This window comes from Theropithecus gelada, chromosome 15 (assembly GCF_003255815.1).
Source record: "Theropithecus gelada isolate Dixy chromosome 15, Tgel_1.0, whole genome shotgun sequence".
In the NCBI taxonomy this organism is placed as follows: Eukaryota; Metazoa; Chordata; class Mammalia; order Primates; family Cercopithecidae; genus Theropithecus; species Theropithecus gelada.
In genome coordinates, this window is record NC_037683.1 from 46,058,375 (window position 1) to 46,077,007 (window position 18,633).

At 50.2% G+C, this 18,633-nt stretch overlaps 1 protein-coding gene across 8 annotated transcripts in view; it reads right to left on the reverse strand.

Moving 5' to 3' along the window:
• GLIPR2 (GLI pathogenesis related 2) overlaps window positions 1-17,048 on the reverse strand; it is a 36,811-nt gene extending 19,763 nt beyond the window's left edge. For 5 of the 8 annotated variants that reach the window (XR_003115915.1, XM_025359118.1, XM_025359115.1 and 2 more), the window contains exon 1: window positions 7,377-7,626. Coding sequence is in view for 7 of the 8 variants with exons in the window: in XM_025359118.1 (XP_025214903.1) it covers window positions 7,377-7,389 (13 nt within the window). In the remaining variant the exon portion in view is untranslated. Of the gene's footprint in view, window positions 1-7,290; window positions 7,627-15,515; window positions 15,524-17,038 lie in introns of those variants that run through there. The other 3 variants (XM_025359117.1, XM_025359111.1, XM_025359114.1) reach the window with 2 other exon arrangements.
• Window positions 17,049-18,633: the final 1,585 nt, after the last annotated feature.

Below are 18,633 nucleotides of genomic sequence, written 5' to 3' on the forward strand. Positions count from 1 at the left end.
CATGGGACCCCGATGGGGGTCTCATTGACCAGTTTAAGAAGAGTTAGCTGGGTAGCATGGCCTCCGGGAACCCAAGGGTTCTTGGGCCATGGGCTGCTTCCCCGGCCTGGTCCCTGCTTTGTGCAAGAGACAGTGGTGATTTGAGGTGTGTTGAGGCTGGAAAGGGGGTTTAATGAGGAATTGGTACAAGGATGGGGAATGTTCAGCCTGGAGAGGATCAGCCTCTGGAGGACACACTGGAGGCCCCTGATGAATTCTGGGGCCCTGAGGGAAAGCTGGGGCCAGTGGGTAGAAAGGCAGGATGACAGATTTCAGCTCAGTCTAAGAAAGATCTTTCCTAGTTAAAGCTTCTGACGACCTAAAGGAGCTACCTCACAAGGTAGTGAGCTCTCTGCCACTGAAGGAATTCAAGCAGGTGAGCCCCTCTTGGAGGGTCTCAGGCCCTGAGTCAGAGGACCTTCAAGTGCCTTCCAATCCTGAGATCCTATAACATCCCGCTGGGGTAGGAGTGAGAGGAGACAAGATGAACAATTGACCCAAGACGTGCAGGAGTTTCCCAAACAAGCTTCTCTCAGGAGACACTGATCAGAACGAGTGCGTGTGCAGGCAAGGGCCCATATGGGTGACACCGCCAAGGTGACGGGGGTCCCCAACCGAGTGGCAGGGTTGTCCAGGCCCATCCTAAAGTCCCTTCTAGCTCCCATGTCCCAGACAGGCCACGGTGGGTCTCGTGGGACACCACGGGAGATGCATGAGGCTGAGTGGCACGTGCAGTGGTGACCACAGATGCGTCAGGGAAAGGAGGGCTCCCTGGAGGAGGTGTTCCTGGCTCAGGAAGCATGAATGGAGGAGGCAAACAGCAGAGAAAGAGCCAGGGTGAAGGGACCACGTGTATCCTGGGGCTCTGAAGAGGAGGGGGAGACAGGGGAGTGGGTGGCTCGCTAAGGGGAAGCCAGTTGAAAGGCAGCCTGAGTGCTGGGGTCAGTTTGCACTGGATCCCATAGTGCTGGAGGCCCTTAAGTTTCCTTGGCAGAGAGGGACATATAAGGCTGCTAAAAACTAGGTCACTGCACTCCCAGAATGTGGGAAGTAAAAAGAAACAAAAGTGAAAGTTCCTGTGTCCAAGCAAAGCTCAGTGCCCAGAAGCTGCAGCTAGGCACTGTGTCCGCCAGTGCCAGGCCCCTGAGCCAGGGTTCTCTGGAAGCGGCCAGGAGGCCTTTCTGGTAATCAGTGGCGGGGAGCCCTCTCTCACCACTCCTGGCAACCACACCTTGGGCAGCCCCAGGAGTCCCCTCCCACCGAGGCAACCAGTCCTAGCCCAGGTGGCTCCTCTGAGAGGGCTGCTGCCCCAGGGAGGCAAAGTTATCAGTGGCAGCCACACCTAGCAAGAAGCACACCCCACCCCCACTGAGAAAAACCCAAGAATACAGATAAACATAAGGAGAAAAAAGTTAGAGAAAAGCTGTCCACCTCCCAGTTAGGCAGGGAGAGCCCTCCCAGCCACCCTACGATGGGGGATGGGCAGGGATGACGTCCTCATTGTGTAGGAGGGTAAACTGAGGCTGGAAAGTCCACACGGCCTCAGAGTGCCAACCCTGAGGTTGGAGGAAGTTGCAGGCCCACCCATCCCAGGCCTGCTTTCTCCCACTCTCTGGGCATGTGCTGGGCCTACGCATGATCTTATTTCTCGCTATCTTCTGTGGGAGCTGCCATGGCCTTACCCATGTTTTTTTCTTTCTAATTAGGAAACTGAGGCTTGAGAAGGGAAGTTACCTGCCCAAATTGCCACAACTAGTCCAGATCCTATGCAAAGCCCTGTCCTAAGCCCCCATCCCTCCTCAGGGTCACGGGAGACAAAGGGAATGACGGAAAGAGACAGGGGGTGACTGAGGTGGCCTGGGAGGGGGATCAGACTCGAGGACAGCTGAGGAAAGCAGTAGAAGAAAATAGACAGGGGTGGCAGCTGCCTTCAGATCTCTGAATTGAGCAAAGGAGAGGAAGGAAGAGAAGAGAGGAACGAAGACTTCTCAAGAGCCTCCTCTGTGCCAAGCCCTTTTCCAGCACACCTGGCTGAGGGGCCTGGGGGAAACCAGGGACTGTGGAGTGCAGGTTACCAGGGTGCCAGACTTGGGGCTTAAAAGAAAGGTCAGAGCTGCTAAAAGGAGGCAGGAGCTGCCTGGGCCCGGCTCCCCAGGGCTGAGGGAAGGGGCTGGGCTGTCTCTGCTGGGGTGGAGGGTATAGATGTCCTAGGTGGGACTGCACTGGGTTCTGGAAGGTCCTTCTGGAGGCCAAGCCTCTACTGCTGGAGGCTCTGTAAAGATTCTGAGGACAAAACAAAAAGCCATGCGTGGTGACTCACGCCTGTGGTCCCAGACTGAGATGGGAGGATCCCTTGAGCCCAGGAGATCAAGGCTGCAGTAAGCCATGATCACACAACTGCACTCCAGCCGGGGTGACAGAGCAAGACCTTGTCTCAAAAGGAAAAAAAAAGATTCTGAGGAGGTGTACGCCCCTCCTCTACCATTTAAACTTTTGGTTGAGACAGGCTCTTCCCTCAGCATCTTACTCCTCTCCCGAGGCCTCCCTGAGCCCAGTCTGACTCACTCCTGGGCCCTCTCCAGGCTCCTCATGAAAGAGCCGGTGACTGTCAGGGCCCAGGGCAGGAACTGTGAACAGGCCCCTCCGCCCCCTTGGCAAAACGCTGGAAAGAAACCTGGTTCCACCTTGGGGGCAAAGCTGGTTTTGCTTGTTTATCAGGAAGAAAGAATAAAAAGTTGGCAGTTTAAGGAAAAAATAAAGAACGGATTTCAGCTGGGTAACTCCTGCTCTTTAAGCCGGTTCTGGGAATTTCAACAGCCAAATCCCCGCTCTGCCTGGTATTGGCCATGCGATCTTGGACACGCTGCTTCAACACTCTGTGCCTCCTTTCCCCATACATAAAATGGGAGCAGCAGTATTTAACCCTCACTACAGCCTAGTGTAGTGCAGTGGACAGTGTAGTGAGGGTGAAATGAGTTCATCCATGTTAATGCTTTCGAACTGTTCTGGAATATAATGAACAGTTATTAAATGCCAACTGTAATTATTATTATTACCATTGGACAGGGACAGAAAGCTTTTGGGCTTCGGCTTTGGAAGAAACTGTTCCTGCTCCTTCCGGGTCAGGTCCCCTCCTGTCCTGCCTTTACATTGACGTTTGATGGCCTTTTTCAGTCCCTCTGAGCTTGGCTATTTGCTAAGTGAATGAGTGAGTGAACAAATGAATAAGGTTCGCACTTCAGCACAGTGAAGGCGGGACAGGATTCCTCTCTTCATTACAGATGAGGAAACTGGGCTCTTTGGATGGTGGGGGACATGCAGATTGTCCAAGGCCACACAGAGTCCATATTAGAGCTGGGTGTAAGAATACCCCTCCCTTTACCCCCTCCCCCGCTCCAAATCTCCCACACTTTCCACTTTACATATTGCTTCCTCTTTCCCAAATGGCAAGAATGATGTCTGTGAGGAGTTGCTCAATTGCTTACGGGAACAAGGCATCCCCTCCCCCCAAGCATTAGCCTCCCCTAGGCGGTCCCTCTCCATAGAAAGTGGTTGTAATTGAAGGGGAGGCAGCCGTTGTCCAGCCCTGCCTGCCTACTGTCACTCAGGCACATCCCTGCCCCTCTGGGCCCCAGGTTCCCCAGCTGTGTGTGAAGGAAGGATGACATCTGTGGTTTTCATAATGTCTTCAAAGCAGGGAAACACTTCCTTGGAAGGAAATCTTCAATAAAAGCAACAGATGAAAATGAAACTGCTGGGGTTGGCCTGGTCCACACAGCCTCTCCCTGTAGAGGCCTGAGGGTCTTACTCAGTAGAAAACTCCTGGGCTCGTTGGTCCCTAAAGGCCTGTCTGCTCTGATTTCCTCTGGTGCTAGGTGGATGGAGGGACACTAATATTCTTAGAGATGATGGAGGCTGCGCGGAAGTCCCCACCGGGCTAGAGTTCAGGCTGGCAGGGAGCAGGGTGTCAGGGCAAGTGGTCAGTGTGGGAGGGAGGACAGGACACAGTAGGGGAGTCAGAGAGCTGAGTTCAAATTCATTGGTTTGCTTACTGGTCAGTGTGTGAGCTTGGGCAAGGTACTGAACCTCTGTAAATCTATAGAATGAGGTGATAATAACTGCCTGGCAGTGCTGTCACAAATATGGTAACATAGAAAATACTGAGCTCTTTGCCTGGGATGCAGTTGAAGATTAATCATTGGTGTCACCAGTATTAGGGACAGGAGGCTTCTACTGAGCCCATGGTCATTGCCTTTCTCTTCCCCACCACACTTGCTGCACACCAAGTCCCAGCAGAGAAACCAGGGCTGGGAGCAGGACCCGGGAGTCTTCGAGCACTGGGTCAAGCGTCTTCTGGAATTTCAGCTGTGCCAGCTGTGTGATGATTTGCAATAATGCCCGTTATGCCAGGCAGCTCTGGGGTGTATCTGAGGTTAAAGATGAAAAAGAGACTGGCTTCTGGGCAGTGAGGAGGAAACTGAGGCCCAGAAGGGGCAGGGACGGATTCCTTATGATGGTCTTTACAGAAGCACACGGAGCCCCTGTGAGTGCCACCTGCCCTGTGGACACAGACAGCAGCCCTGGGCTGATGGCCTGGAACTTCAAGGTTGGGCTTGCATTGAAGGCCCATTGGGCACTGGGTCACCCAGAAAAGTCATTTTCTTTTAGGGACCCTAGGAGAGCCAGATATTAATACTATTCTGGGGGCTCTCGGTTTTCCAGTTGGGGTGGGGGAGATAAATTCAATGCACCTGACTGTGAGGGAGAAAGGTCTGGGTCAGAATTCTGCAAGGTCCCTGGTGTATGTGTGTGTATTAGAGGTGGAGGTGGCCTCTGACTCAACCAGTTCTAACCTGCTTTCTGCCATTGGCCCCCTCCTTCCTGAGTAAAAAGTAATCTTCCTCTGAAACCTGCCCAACCCTGCATCTCCAGGCATAGAAGCCATCACCCCGTCATGCAGGCCTCTGAGCCTTCCCTCTGCTTCACAGTAAGTTGTCATCAAGTCTGCCCAAGGCCACCATCTCACAAATCCATCCCATCCTCCTCTCCAGCCTCCATCCTGCCCTGGATGCCTCTGTCATCTCCTGTCTGTGTGACTGCAGCAGTCTCCCTCATTCTCCCTCCACCGTCTCTCCATCCACCCGATCCACCCTACACCCTGGCAAAGCTCTAGTCCCGCTGCTTTCAGATCAGTGCCTTTCCATGGCACCCCAGGTTCTGTAAGATGAAGTCTAAATTCCCAAGACTCTCTGGGATTTGACCACCTCCTCCAGGAACCCTCACCGGCTCCCATGCGGTGCAGTCTCCTCACCTTGAGCTCCCACCGCCCTTCACCAGCACCTATCTTGTGGTTTGGATCATTTCCCACTTCATACTCAAGCCAGATAGTGCTTGTCTATCCCCTACATAGCTTTATGTATTCCTTTCACAATCCAAGTGGATGCACGCCCCAGCACTGGGTCCACAGCTTGATACAGAGCTGCTAGACAGTGCAAAGGAAGGATGGAGGAAGGGACGGACAGATAGAAGAATAGGCACACAGCTGAATATGAGCAGTTCTGGAAAACCATGCCTTACATAAGACACTGGAAACAACTGATTAAGATGTAGCCTAGGCTGGGCACGCCTGTAATTCCAGCACTTTGGGAGGCCGAGGTAGGCAGATCCATGAGGTCAGGAGTTCGAGGCCAGCCTGACCAACAGGGTGAAACCCCGTCTCTACTAAAAATACAAAAGTTAGCTGGGCGTGGTGGTAGGCACCTGTAGTCCGAAGCTACTCAGGAGGCTGAGGCAGGAGAATCGCTTGAACCCAGGAGGCGGAGGTTGCAGTGAGCTGAGATCGCACCATTGCACTCCAGCCTGGGCAACAGAACGAGACTGTCTCAGAAAGAAAAAAAAAAAAGTAGCTTAAGGGAATTTGTGGATTTTCTCCTAAATCTACAGAGAAAGGAGTTGATTTCCCAAGTAGATATCTCGAAAGACTTGCTCTCGTCTGCCATACTTTTGCCTCATCACCACCTGTCATCCTGTTAACTAAATGGCAACCCATTATATCACCTTTCCATACCGTGAAGAACCCCAGGGCTCATACGGCCACCCTCACTGTACAGACGGGGAGGACCAGAGGGAAGGAGGCTTGCTCAGAATCACACAGCCAGTGATTGACTGGGCCAGGACTGAAAGCCAGACCTGCCTCTACAGCCTAGGAAGGCTGGTTAGGACCAAGGCCAGGGAAAGCCACTTGCTCCCAGCGCTGGCATCTCCTGAGTCCAGATCTTGGAGGACAGATCCTAGAAGGGACCTAGCATTACTCATCTGAGGTGGACAATCCGGATGAAGCAGGACTTCTGAATCCCGTTCAACAGCTATTCCCTAAGAGCCTCCTGAGGCAGGAGCAATGCTGAGATAAACACGGCCCCTGGCAGCCAGGGGTGAGGACCCGGCGGCGGGAAGCAGGTCTGTGGCTCAACTCTTGTCCCCGGCACACTGCAGGAAGGGCTGCAGCGAGGAAAACACCAGGTTGGGCGCTCCCTCCCGGGGGAGGGGGAATCACGGATGGACTCCAGCCCAGCAGCTGAGCCTAGTGGGGTGGGGGGGCTTTTCAGGCTGAGAGTGGGGGTGGTGAACGCCCGGCAAGGAAACCCAGGGAAAGGTACCTGTGCACCAGCCTCTGGACAGCTCTAGTGTAGGGCGTAGGTAAGGGGTGGGGACCCACTCCCAGGGGCCTGAAGGCAGGACTGGAGTGTGTCCTTTCACTGAGGACAATGGTGAGGAAGGTGTTAGGGAGCGACAGGAGGAGAGCTGCGCTGTAGAAAGTTCATCCAGCCAGCCACAGTAGAGAGGATGAGGTGCCCCAGGTGAAAGGGAGCCAGACCGAGTCTAGCACACGGGGAGCCAGGTACTGCGCGGGTGCTCAGGAGAGGAGGAACAACAAACAGATGAGGGGGATGCTCAGGGTTGTCCTCGGGACAGCCGAGCGGGGCAAAATGCTTTGCAGCGAGAGCGGTTGTCACACTTTGGTGACTTTTCCAACTCTAACTCTGGCCTCCTGAAACAAAGCAGAAGCCACGCCTTGGCGGGCTGCGGCGCGCAGCCCCTCAGGGTCGGGAAGCCCTTCTTGGCGCGATCCCCGGTTCTCCGGCGGGGGCCTCCTCGGGCTCCCCTTCCCCCCTGGGTTCCCCGGAAACCGCGCCGGGGCGCTCCGCCCGCGCGCCCTCCACCCGCACCCCGGGCTCCCGCACTCCCCAGGACCTGGCTTGCGGCGGGCGAGGGAGACGGCGAGGTCCGGGAGCGCTGGGCTCCGAACCATTCCGCAGCGGGCGCGCCCGCAGGCTCACCTGACTTGCCCATGGCCGGCTCCGCGCGCTCCTCGCTCCCCGCGGCTGCGCTGCACTGCGCTCCCCCGGCCCAGCGCCGCCCCGGAGCCCAGAACCGGGCTGATGCTGCGGCCCCTCCTCCGGCGCCGCCCGGCCCCCGCCTTATAAGGAGCGACAGCTGAGGGCGGAGGCGCCCGGGGCCATCCCGCCGGCCGCCCGGAGAGCTCGCCCCGGGGAAGCAGCGCCGCGACTGTCCAGGGCTCCCCGGATGCGGCCGCAGGGCCCAAGCCTCCTGGATCCCACTTGGAGTTGTCCCCTCCCGAGGCGCGTGGGGAAGCCCGCGCCTGCTGGGCTCCGGGTGGCTGCTCTGCGCCGACGCGCGGCGAGGGCAGAGGGGCTCACGGTCGCGGCACGAGGGGCGTTCCGGCCGGCGCCACCAGGGGGCGGCCTCTCCCTGCCGCGGCCTGACCCGACACACGCAGCCCCGGGGTGTGCCCCCATCTCGGGTGTGCCCCCATCTCCGGTGACCCCGGGCTCCGGAGGGCAGCTGGTCCGGGGAGGGCGACGCTCCTCTCCCAGGACACGCCCTCTACTGCCAGTCGGGGTGGAAGCGCAGCCGCCTCTGACCTGTCCACTTGCCCCTCATTGCCTCCCAGACCAAGCCAGTTCCCCACCCCTGCAGTCTGGCCCTAGACCTGTCTCCCCAGCGCCCCCACCTTTTCCCCATACTCCAGTCAAACTAGATTTCTTGTCATCCCCCAAACATGTTCTGGGATTTCCCACGTCCCTGCCTTTCCTCAGGCCGTCCCTCCGCCAGGAGTGCTGGCCCTGGAGCCACCATTCCAGTGCTGCCCATCCCTCAAGGTCGGCCGGTCTTTCCAACTGCCAGGTGCCCTGACCATGGGGGCAGCACACACCAGGTATTGGGGAGACATGGTCCCACCCATGGCCCCTGCCCCGTGGGAGAAGAGCACTTACTTGACCGCACAGCCCAAGTCACCTGTACCAGACTTCCGGCAGACGCTCCTTTCTGGGGAAGGGGCTCAATACATTCCAAATGAAGGAAGCGAATTTTTTTTTTTTTTTTTTTTTTTTTTTTTGAGACAGAGTCTCGCTCTGTCGCCCAGGCTGGAGTGCAGTGGCCGGATCTCAGCTCACTGCAAGCTCCGCCTCCCGGGTTCACGCCATTCTCCTGCCTCAGCCTCCCGAGTAGCTGGGACTACAGGCGCCCGCCACCTCGCCCGGCTAGTTTTTTCTATTTCTTAGTAGAGACGGGGTTTCACCGTGTTAGCCAGGATGGTCTCGATCTCCCGACCTCGTGATCCGCCCGTCTCGGCCTCCCAAAGTGCTGGGATTACAGGCTTGAGCCACCGCGCCCGGCCATGAAGGAAGCGAATTTTAAGGCTTTTCAATCAACGGGCACTGAAGTGAACTGGCCCACTGATGATAAGGCTAGAATTTGTAATACCAACGGCTTCCGAATGCCCCACAGGGTAATGGCTGGGCACTGTGCTCTCTATTCCTTTCCCCATGTTAGGCAAATACATCTACTGTATTTTAGTACAGTCATGAGTAATGACATTTCAGTCAATGCCAGACCACATATACCATGCTAGTCCCAAGAGAGTATGATACCATATTTTTACTATGTTTCTATGTTTAGATCTGTTTATATACGCAAATTTTTACCTTTGTGTTACAATCGCCTACAGTATTCAGTACAGTGACATACTGTGTATGTTTGTAGCCCAGGAGCAACAGGCTACACTATATAGCCTTGGCGCACAGTAAGCTACAGCATTTAGGTTTGTGTGAGTACACTCTGATGTTAGCACAACGAAATCACCCAATGACACATTGCTTTTTTCTTTTTGTTTTTTTTTTTTTAAATGGAGTCCTGCTCTGTTGCCCAGACTGGAGTACAGTGGTGTGATCTGGGCTCACTGCAACCTCCACCTCCTGGGTTCAAGTGATTCTCCTGCCTCAGTCTCCTGAGTAGCTGGGATTACAGGTGCTTGCCACCATGCCCAACTAATTTTTGTATTTTTAGTAGAGTTGGGGTTTCACTATGTTGGCCAGGCTGGTCTTGAACTCCTGACCTCAAGTGATCCACCCACCTTGGCCTCCCAAAGTGCTGAGATTACAGGCATGAGTCACTGTGCCTGGCCTGCTCCGCTATTAATCAGATGTTTGACCTTGAAGAAGTCATTCAATTTTCTGAAGCCTCCGTTACATCAACTGTAAATGTTGTTAATATTAATAATACTATTTGCCTCACAGACAGGTTGTGAGAATTCCGTGAGATACTTCATTTAAAGCACATGGTACTATACTTACGTGACAAATCCTTAGACAGTCTTGAGGAAGTGGTCCAGGAAAATTCTTGGGCGTTCTTGGTCATTTGTCACAAGATAATTCTTTCAGTGGAAGCTGTCAATAAGAGTGTGATACACAAGGCTCAAGCTGTTTCAATCCCATGAGATAACAGATGTGAGATGTAACAGAGCATGGGCTATTTGCTAGATTTTACGTGTTGCTGATTTGTAATATTATAGTCCTGTTAATGTATAGAGCAAATTAACCTCTCAGTGCTCCAAATGGGAAAGAAAAGCTAGTTAGTTGTTATCTCTAGCAATCTTGGATAAACAGGATGAAGATAGGTGGAAAGAAGAGAAGCAGTGACTAGGTCATGTCCATGGAGCTAAGCTGCAGGTGAGCCTCTGATTCTCTGATTGTACCCCCTTCTTTTTTTTTTTTTTTTTTGCTTCAGGTGAGCCTCTGATTCTCTGATTGTACCCTCTTCTTCTTCTTCTTCTTTTTTTTTTTTTTTTTTTTTCCTGAGACAGAGCCTTACTCTGTCCGCCCAGGCTGGAGTGCAGTGGGGTCATCTCAGCTCACTGCAACCTCTGCGCCTTGAGTTCAAGCGATTCTCCTGCCTCAGCCTCCTGAGTAAGCTAGGACTACAGGCATGGGCTACCACACCCGGCTTAATATGGTATTTTTAGTAGAGACAGGCTTTTGCCATGTTGGCTAGGCTGGTCTTGAACTCCTGACTTCAAGTGATCTGCCCGCCTCGGCCTCTCAAAGTGTTGGGATTACAGGCGTGAGCAATTGCACCCGGCCTTGTACCCCTTTCCTAAGAGGGGAATATCTGACTCTGCCCAGAGGGTTGAAACCTGTAAGGAAATAAGATTCGCTATCAAAGGACTGAGAAAAAGGTATAGACAGTAAACTTCTTATAATTTAATACTTCCTTGACTTGAAAATAAAGGGATTTTAATGAAAAACTCCTTCTTATTGGCCAGGCAGGATGGCTCATGCCTGTAATCCCAGTGCCATAGGAGTCCAAGGTGGGAGGATTGCTTGGGGCCAGGAGTTCAAGACCAGCCTGGACAACATGGCAAGACCTTTATCTCTACAAGAAATTAAAAATAAATAGCTGGGTGTGGTGCACACACCTGTAGTCCCTGCTACTCAGGAGGATGAAGTGGGAGGATGGCTTGAGCCCAGGAGCTCAAGCCTGCAGTGAATTCTGATCATGCTACTGCACTCCAGGCTCGGTAATGGAGTGAGACCCCGTCTCTAAAAAAAAAAGAAAATTTAAAAAGTCTCTCTCTCTCTCTCTCTTTTTTTTTTTTTTTAATTTGAGATGGAGTCTTGCTTTGTCACCCAGGCTGGAGTGCGGTGGCATGATTTTGGCTCATTGCAACCTCTGCCTCCCTGGTTCAAGCTATTCTCCTGTCTCAGCCTCCTGAGTAGCTGGGATTACAGGTGCTCGCCACCATCCCGGGCTAATTTTTGTATTTTTCGTAGAGACAGAGTTTCACCATATTGGTCAAGCTGGTCTCAAATTCCTGATCTCAGGTGATCTACCTGCCTTGGCCTCCCAAAGTGCTGGGATTACAGGTGTGAGCCACTGCGCCCAGTCAAAAAGTCTTTTCTTATTGACATCTTTTTCTTAGAATTCTGAATCTTATATGCATTGACTTACAAAAATAGTCTATTACCTAATTTGGAGTCTGGAGGGAGAAGATTCTCCCCTGATGTCTGATTTTAAAAATTTCCCTAAAATGGCCTGAAACATGAGAGATGGTTAATCTTTTTTTAATTATTTATTTGTTTATTTATTTATTTTTGAGATGGAGTCTTTCTCTGTCTCCCAGGCTGGAGTGCAGTGGCATGGTCTCAACTCACTGCAACCTCTGCCTCCCAGGTTCAAGAGATTCTCCTGCCTCAGTCTCTCGAGTAGCTGGGATTATAGACCTTTCAGGCATGTGCTATCATGCTTGGCTAATTTTTGTATTTTTAGTAGAGACAGGGTTTCACCATGTTGGCCAGCCTGGTCTCAAACTCCTGACCTCAGGTAATACGCCTGCCTCGGCCTCCCAAAGTGCTGGGATGACAGGTGTGAGCCACTGCGCCCAGCCAGTTAGTAAATCTTAAATATTATTATGTTACTTATTTAAAAAGAGAAAAGTAAAGCACTGAACTAAAGGAGCTAGACAACAAAAAATAAATGAAAGGAGAGAAACATAAAGAAATATTGAATGAATGCTGAAGTGTTTAGGGGTAAAATGTATTGATGTTTGCAACTTACTTTGAAATCCATAAAAAATTAAATGGATTCAACTTACTTTGAAACACAGAAAAAGTAAGATGGATGGACAGAAGAATAAATGGATAAATAGAAGCAAATACAGGAAAATGTTTCTATAATAAGATTGCTATAAGATGTTTAAAATTGACTAAAGCAGTTAATGTAGATAAAAACAAAAAATTATATAGTAGAAAACAGATAAAGAGCATGATTGAGAACTATAACCTAGAGCTGGAAGCCATATCAAATAGATATATCACTACAAAATCAAATAAATAAAAAAGTCTAAAAGAAAACTCAAATGTACCACATTAGTAATAAAAAGGGGATGTAATCTTTTTTTTAGAAGTGTTCAGAAAAAAACATATAAACAACTGTTCACTAATAATTTTCCTTAATTGGGCAATTTTCTAACAAAATACAAATTATTAATATTTAAGAAGAGGAACCACCCTGGCTGATATGGTGAAACCCCGCCTCTACTAAAAATGCAAAAAATAGCTGGGCATGGTGGCATGCACCTGTAAGTCCCAGCTACTCGGCAGGCTGAGTCAGAAGAATCGCTTGAACCCAGGAGGCGGAGATTGCAGTGAGCCGAGATCGCGCCATTGTACCCAGCCTGGGCAACAAGAGTAAAACTCTGTCTCAAAAACAAAACAAAACAAAACCAAAAAAAAAAAAAGAAAAAGCCCAAAAACAAAAATACAAAAAATTAGGCGGGCCTGGGGGCACACACCTGTAGTCCCAGCTATTCAGGATGCTGAGGCAGGAGAATCACTTGAACCCGGAAGGCAGAAGGTTGCAGTGAGCCGAGATCACACCACTGCACTCCAGCCTGGGTGGCAGAGAGAGACAACGTCTCAAAAATAAATAAATAAATAACATAATAAAATAAAATAAAATAAAATAAAAACTAGCTGGGCATAGTGACATGTGCTGATAGTCCCAGCTATTTGGAAGGCTGAAGCAGGAGGATTGCTTAAGCCGGGAGTTGGAGGTTGCAGTAAGCCCAGATTGCACCACTGCACTCCAGCCAGGATGACAGAGTGAGACTGTCTCAGGGGGAAGGAAAAAAAAAGAAATATATTCACAATATTAATAACTCAAAGAAAAAATATACTGTAAATGGATACTGGAATATATTTGATACAATTGAGTATTTATTACTGAGTTTTAAAAAAACTCTTATTTTCCCATAGCAGAATAAAGAGAAGTCCCTTGAAACTAACAGTAAAACATGGTATGCTGAAAGCATATGTCATGCTTCACAATAAAACAATGAAGACATCCCCATTCAAGTCCAGAACACACCAAGGTTTCTTGCAGTCCCCGCTGCTGTTCAATGTTGTTCTGGGAGTTCTAGCCAAAAGTAGAGCAACAAGAAGAAATAAGAGGTATCTTATTTCTTTGAAAAAGAAAAAGCAAAGTTTTCATTATGACTTCTCCCTGGAAAAACCTCAGAAAATCCAATAAATATAAATTAATATAAATTTTTAAATGACAGCCAGGGGGGTCCAAAAAATTTTAAAAATCAATTGCTTTATTACATAGTATCAATAACCAGTTGGAATATGTCATGGGGGAAACATTTACAATAGCAACCACAACAGCAGGTTTCAAAGTCATCCAGTACGGGCTTATTTCACAAACACATGACCAAATCCACTTTATCATGAGGACTCTCTGCTCTGCTCACACATGGCCATACTGGGTCATTGTAGGAAGAACATGAGCACTCGCGATGACGACGCGTGCCTGCTTTGGGGCAGCTTCCTGATGATGAAGAAGGTGAGCCGGATCCAGGCGTCCACCTTCCCCCTACTCCCCCTCCTTTTGGGGTCAGAGCCCAGCCCTCCACTTCAGAGCCAGCAAATCCCAGGCAGAAGGAAGTTTCTACAATAGCCTGCACTAGTGCACTGCAGTTCTGCTCTAGGCTGTTGGCTAGAAGAGTGCCAGCAAGAAGGGGGACAAGAAGGGGCAGGGGGCCTGGACTGCTTTCTTGGGTTGCACAGGGCTGAGGAATTCTTAGGCAGCTGGGTGGAGGCACTGGCAAATGTGGGCTTGATAAAGGGCTGTGAGAGGAAGACGGAGAGGAATTGAGGCTGAGCAAGGTCAGGAAGGAGCCTTCAGCAGAACATGGTCCAAAGGGTTAAGCCGAGAGCCCTTTCTCCAACATGGGTGATGCAACCTGCTGAGTGCTCTCCTTGGTGTCACCCTGGCCTGTTGTGCTGAGTATCTTCTTTTTGCTCCACTTCCTTCCTTATTTCCACTCTCTGCCCTGATCTCTGCCCCAGAAGGCTGACCTGTATGACTACCAGCACAGGCTCCCTGGTCCTTGGGTTTTCACTTGGGTTCCCAGTGGGAGTTGTGGGAGGAGACCCGAGGGAGAGAAGCAATGGCTTCTCCATTAGGCTTAGGGGTTAGAGGTGCTAAAAGCTCCACTTTGAGGCCCGGCGTGTTGTGCTATGCCGTGTGGTTTCCCTACATCCTGCCCACACCTTTATAAATAGCCCCTTTATTAAACTTTCCTCCAATTAATCCTAATTTGGGTGGACCATTCATTTTCCTGCTGGGACCCTGACCAACATAAATGGTTAGTCTTCTCCTTCTCCTTCTCTTTTTTTTTTTTCAAATGAGACACGGTCTTACTCAGTTGCCCAGGCTGGAGTACAGCGGCATGACCTTGGCTACTGCAGCCTCGACCAGGCTCAAGTGATTCTCCCACCTCCGCCTCCCAAGTAGCTGGGACCACAGGCACATGCCACCATGCCTTTGTATTTTTTGTAGAGATGGGGTTTCGCCATGTTGCTTAGGCTTGTCTTGAACCCCTGAGCTCAAGTGATCTGCCTGCCTCAGCCTCCCAAAGTGCTGGGATTACAGGCATGAGCCATCACGCCCGGCCTAAGTGGTTACACTTCTGTTTGGCAAAGCAACTGCTTGCATCTGCAGTGGAGTTCAATGGGAGATTGGTCTGGAGAAGATAGGGAGGTGGTCCTTAGGAAAAGACCCAACCCCTGATTACCTGGCAGGTTCTGGCCAAGACAGGGCTTTCACCTATGAACCTTTAGGCAAGGAAGTACCGCCCAGTAGACAACATCCCAAATATGAAACCCTTTCCCTGAATTTCTCCGCACAGGGCGGTGAGGTAACCACCTCCTCCCCATTGCAGACAGCGGAGGGACATTGCCCTGATTACATAGAGAGATAGATACGTACAGGGAAGGCCCTAGAAGGATTCCGCACTCATTTGTAGAGGCAGGGAGAGGAAGGTGTGGGATTTTTTTTTCCTTTTATATTTCCAAGTACTTGGGGGAGCGTGCGCATGTAACTTTTACAAGGAAAAAACAATAGAGTGAACTTCATTTTGGAATAATGGAAGAGTGGGTGGAGCCAGGGGACAGAGTGTTAGCGTGCTTCCCCCTGTGAGGCTTCCTTCCCTACCCTCTCCACCATCAGCCTAATGCCCTGAGGCTGGGCTCTGGAATGAAACTCAGCCTTAGACTTGGCATTCGCTGTCTGTGTGAGGCATTTTGCTTTGGGCCGGGAGACATGGTGAAAAGCACTCCTTAAACTGTTCTAGAAAGTGAGCTGGTGAGCTGTGTCAGTTACTTTTATGATTCCTGGTGCTCCTTGGACCTGTTTGCTCAGACCCACCCAAGCTCGCCTGGCCTTGGGCCTGTTTCACTCTGCTCACCTTCTGGTGTCTACCTTCATGGCAACTTCCTGCACGGCCAGTTCCATTTCTGAGAAGTACAAATCCTGCCCGGCTGCCTTGTGCCAGGGAAAGCCCAGACCTGGCCTCTGGCCGTGGCTTCACCTTGACTCCCTGTGTGACCACAGCTTAGCCCCTGTGCTCTCAGTTTCCCTCTGTGTGCGCTGTGGAAATCTGCCCTCCAGCCCCAAGATTGCTGGACTGCCGAAAGGACTGGCTCATTCCTGGGAATGACCCCTCTGCCTTCACTTTCCCTCAGCTGGCAAAGTGTACAACGCAAGCCTCTTCCGCAGCTGGGAGGCAGGGAAGGAAAGGCCCCTGCAGCAGGGCCTCCTGTCCCTCTGAGAATAAGAGTACTCTCTGTGGGAGTGTGTGGGCCTGACTCCCATCAGCCCAGGGCTGAAAGAGAAGCACTGAATCAAATGAAGTAAAGTGCAGTTTCTTCAGTGACGATCAGTGTTGCTGGTGGGTTTAACTTTCTTCCCACAGTGGAGCTGAAAGAGACCCTGGCTGAACTCTAAGGGTGGGGACCAGGCCTAGGGGAACCCTGGCCCCCAGCCTGGCTCAGTTATTGTTTCCTCAGGAGAGTTCAGGATGCTCACAGGACGGAGGGAAGCACTGCCTAATAACAAGATCAGGGGATGGTCTTGAAGGTCTTGTGGCACTGAAGTTTGGGGCACACAATCCTTTGCAGGCTAGAGCTATCCGGGCTGGTCAGTGTAGCTGGAAGGGCAAGGGCAGAGCCTTAGGATGCCACTGTGGCCTGGCATTCAAGCTGGGCACGTCGGATCTGCCTTATACCTCCCCACACCACGCCCCTCGCACGTCAGCCCTGCTGTTCTACCCCTGGAACGGACCTGGACTCTGTCGTTTCTGCACCTTTGCTCAAGCTGTACCTCCTACTTAGAATGCCTTTCTCAAAGCCATCTGGCAAAGCCTCCTGATTTCTTCCAGGCCTGGTGCAAACCAACCCTCTTTTTGAGGGCTTGCGTCTTCCCCCTTGTTAGACGCTCTCTCCCCCAGCTCATACCTCCCACGGCAGGTTGCCTGTACAATTTAATCACCTTCTCCAACCTGTCCTGTAAACACCTTGCATTTTTTCTTGAGATGGGTTCTTGCTATGTTGACCAGGCTGGGAACATCTACTTCTCTAATAAAAAATCTTGTCAGTCCTGGCTGTTGTCCTATCCTGAAGAGAAAAGACCTCTATGGTAGACTGTATTATTCAAAATACTTACCGTCCCTCCCCCAACACACACAAAACACCATGGGAAGACTGTACGTCCCCACCCTTTGAGCTCTGGAGTGGCCATGTGACTTGCTTTGGCCAGTAAAACATAGGAAGAAATGACAGCATCACTTCTAAGCAGAGACTTCAGGGCCAGCTTGTGGTCCTCTATGTCTCTTTTCTCCCCTTTGTGAGGACACCGGAATGGGTCTGGAGTGAAGATAGCATCAGGCGTGGCAGCTGACCCACAATGGACATCTGAAGGGAACAAAATAGAAGCCTCTGTTGTAAACCACTGAAGTTTTGGGGACTTAGCCTAAGCCGATTGGTACCATTTCTCTGGTCCCATCAGCAGCTCTCCACCTCCATGTTCCCATGGTCTCCCTGCCCCAAGTGTACCCTGGAACATCAGGACCAGCATGGTGGGGAGAACTGCCTAGTATGCTCCTGGGTCTTGGAAGGCCTGAAGCTCTCTCTGTCCTGAAAGCTGAAACCTGGGGTCTTTGTATTTGACTTTGTGTCACTGCCTGCCCTCTGGTCTGACCAACTGTGTCCTAACTGGCCTGCTCTCCCAGGGCCCTTGGCTTGGGATAATAGCACTCTATTACTTTTTTTTTTTTTTTTGAGACGGGGTCTCACTCTGTCTCAGGTATGAGACAAGTTGGTGTGCAGTGGTGCGATCTCGGCTCACTGCAACCTCCACCTCCCAGATTCAAGCGATTCTCCAGCCTCAGCCTCCCGAGTACATGGGACCACAGACATGTGCCACCACACCCGGCTAATTTCCATGACTTCTCATCCCAGAACAAAGGACACAGCTCACCTAAGAGTGATCAGTGGTTTCATTTTTGAATGTTGACATTGCTTAGAAGCATGCATGATCATATAAAAATTATTTTTATTAAAATAGAAAAGCTTTCCAGTATATTGCATTAAAGACATTTATACAGAAAAAAGGCAATTGCAACAGACATGCTACATCAGCACTGACATATTCTGAAAGCTTTAAGTGCCCATTTTTCAGCAACATTTGGGTATAATACGCATATCCCTATGCATTGCAGAGGGTACATATAATACTGAAAAAATACTTCATGTAAAATCTAAGTTCATGTGCATACACACAAGAAGTATTATATCAAATAGCTTATTTCAAACTGTGAAACACATTCAAAGTATTCAATTTCTTAGACAACATGCAGACATTTTAATACTCAGCTTGACACTTTTAAATATATAAACCACAATTCTTTATACTTCTATATCAAAAAAGAAAGACAGAACACTTATCTACATTGTGCATATCACAAAAAGCAAATGTGTTTTCACGAACGGAAAGTACTGGGTTAACATACATGATTGTCATTTTACAAATATGGCTATTCACCTTCTTCATAATAAAATAGAAATATAATGTATTATTTACATGAACTACTCATTATTTCACTTTTTGGCAATTATATAAGTAGCAGCAATTGGTTTAAAGATTGATGTTTAAAAACTCTACATTTAACTCGGATGAATACCGATCAATATATATCTGGTTAATATAAAAATTGCATAATGCAAGATGCTTTGATACAATGTCACTTCTCCCTTTCACAAAAGTTATAGACACAAATCTGTGACCAGTGAGCCTGTCGCTTACAACACATAATTATATGAGTGTCATTTAATCAGCTTGCTTTTGCATAAGACAGTAGTTGGGGTTCTGAATTAAATTTCTGTAATTTCATGCAAA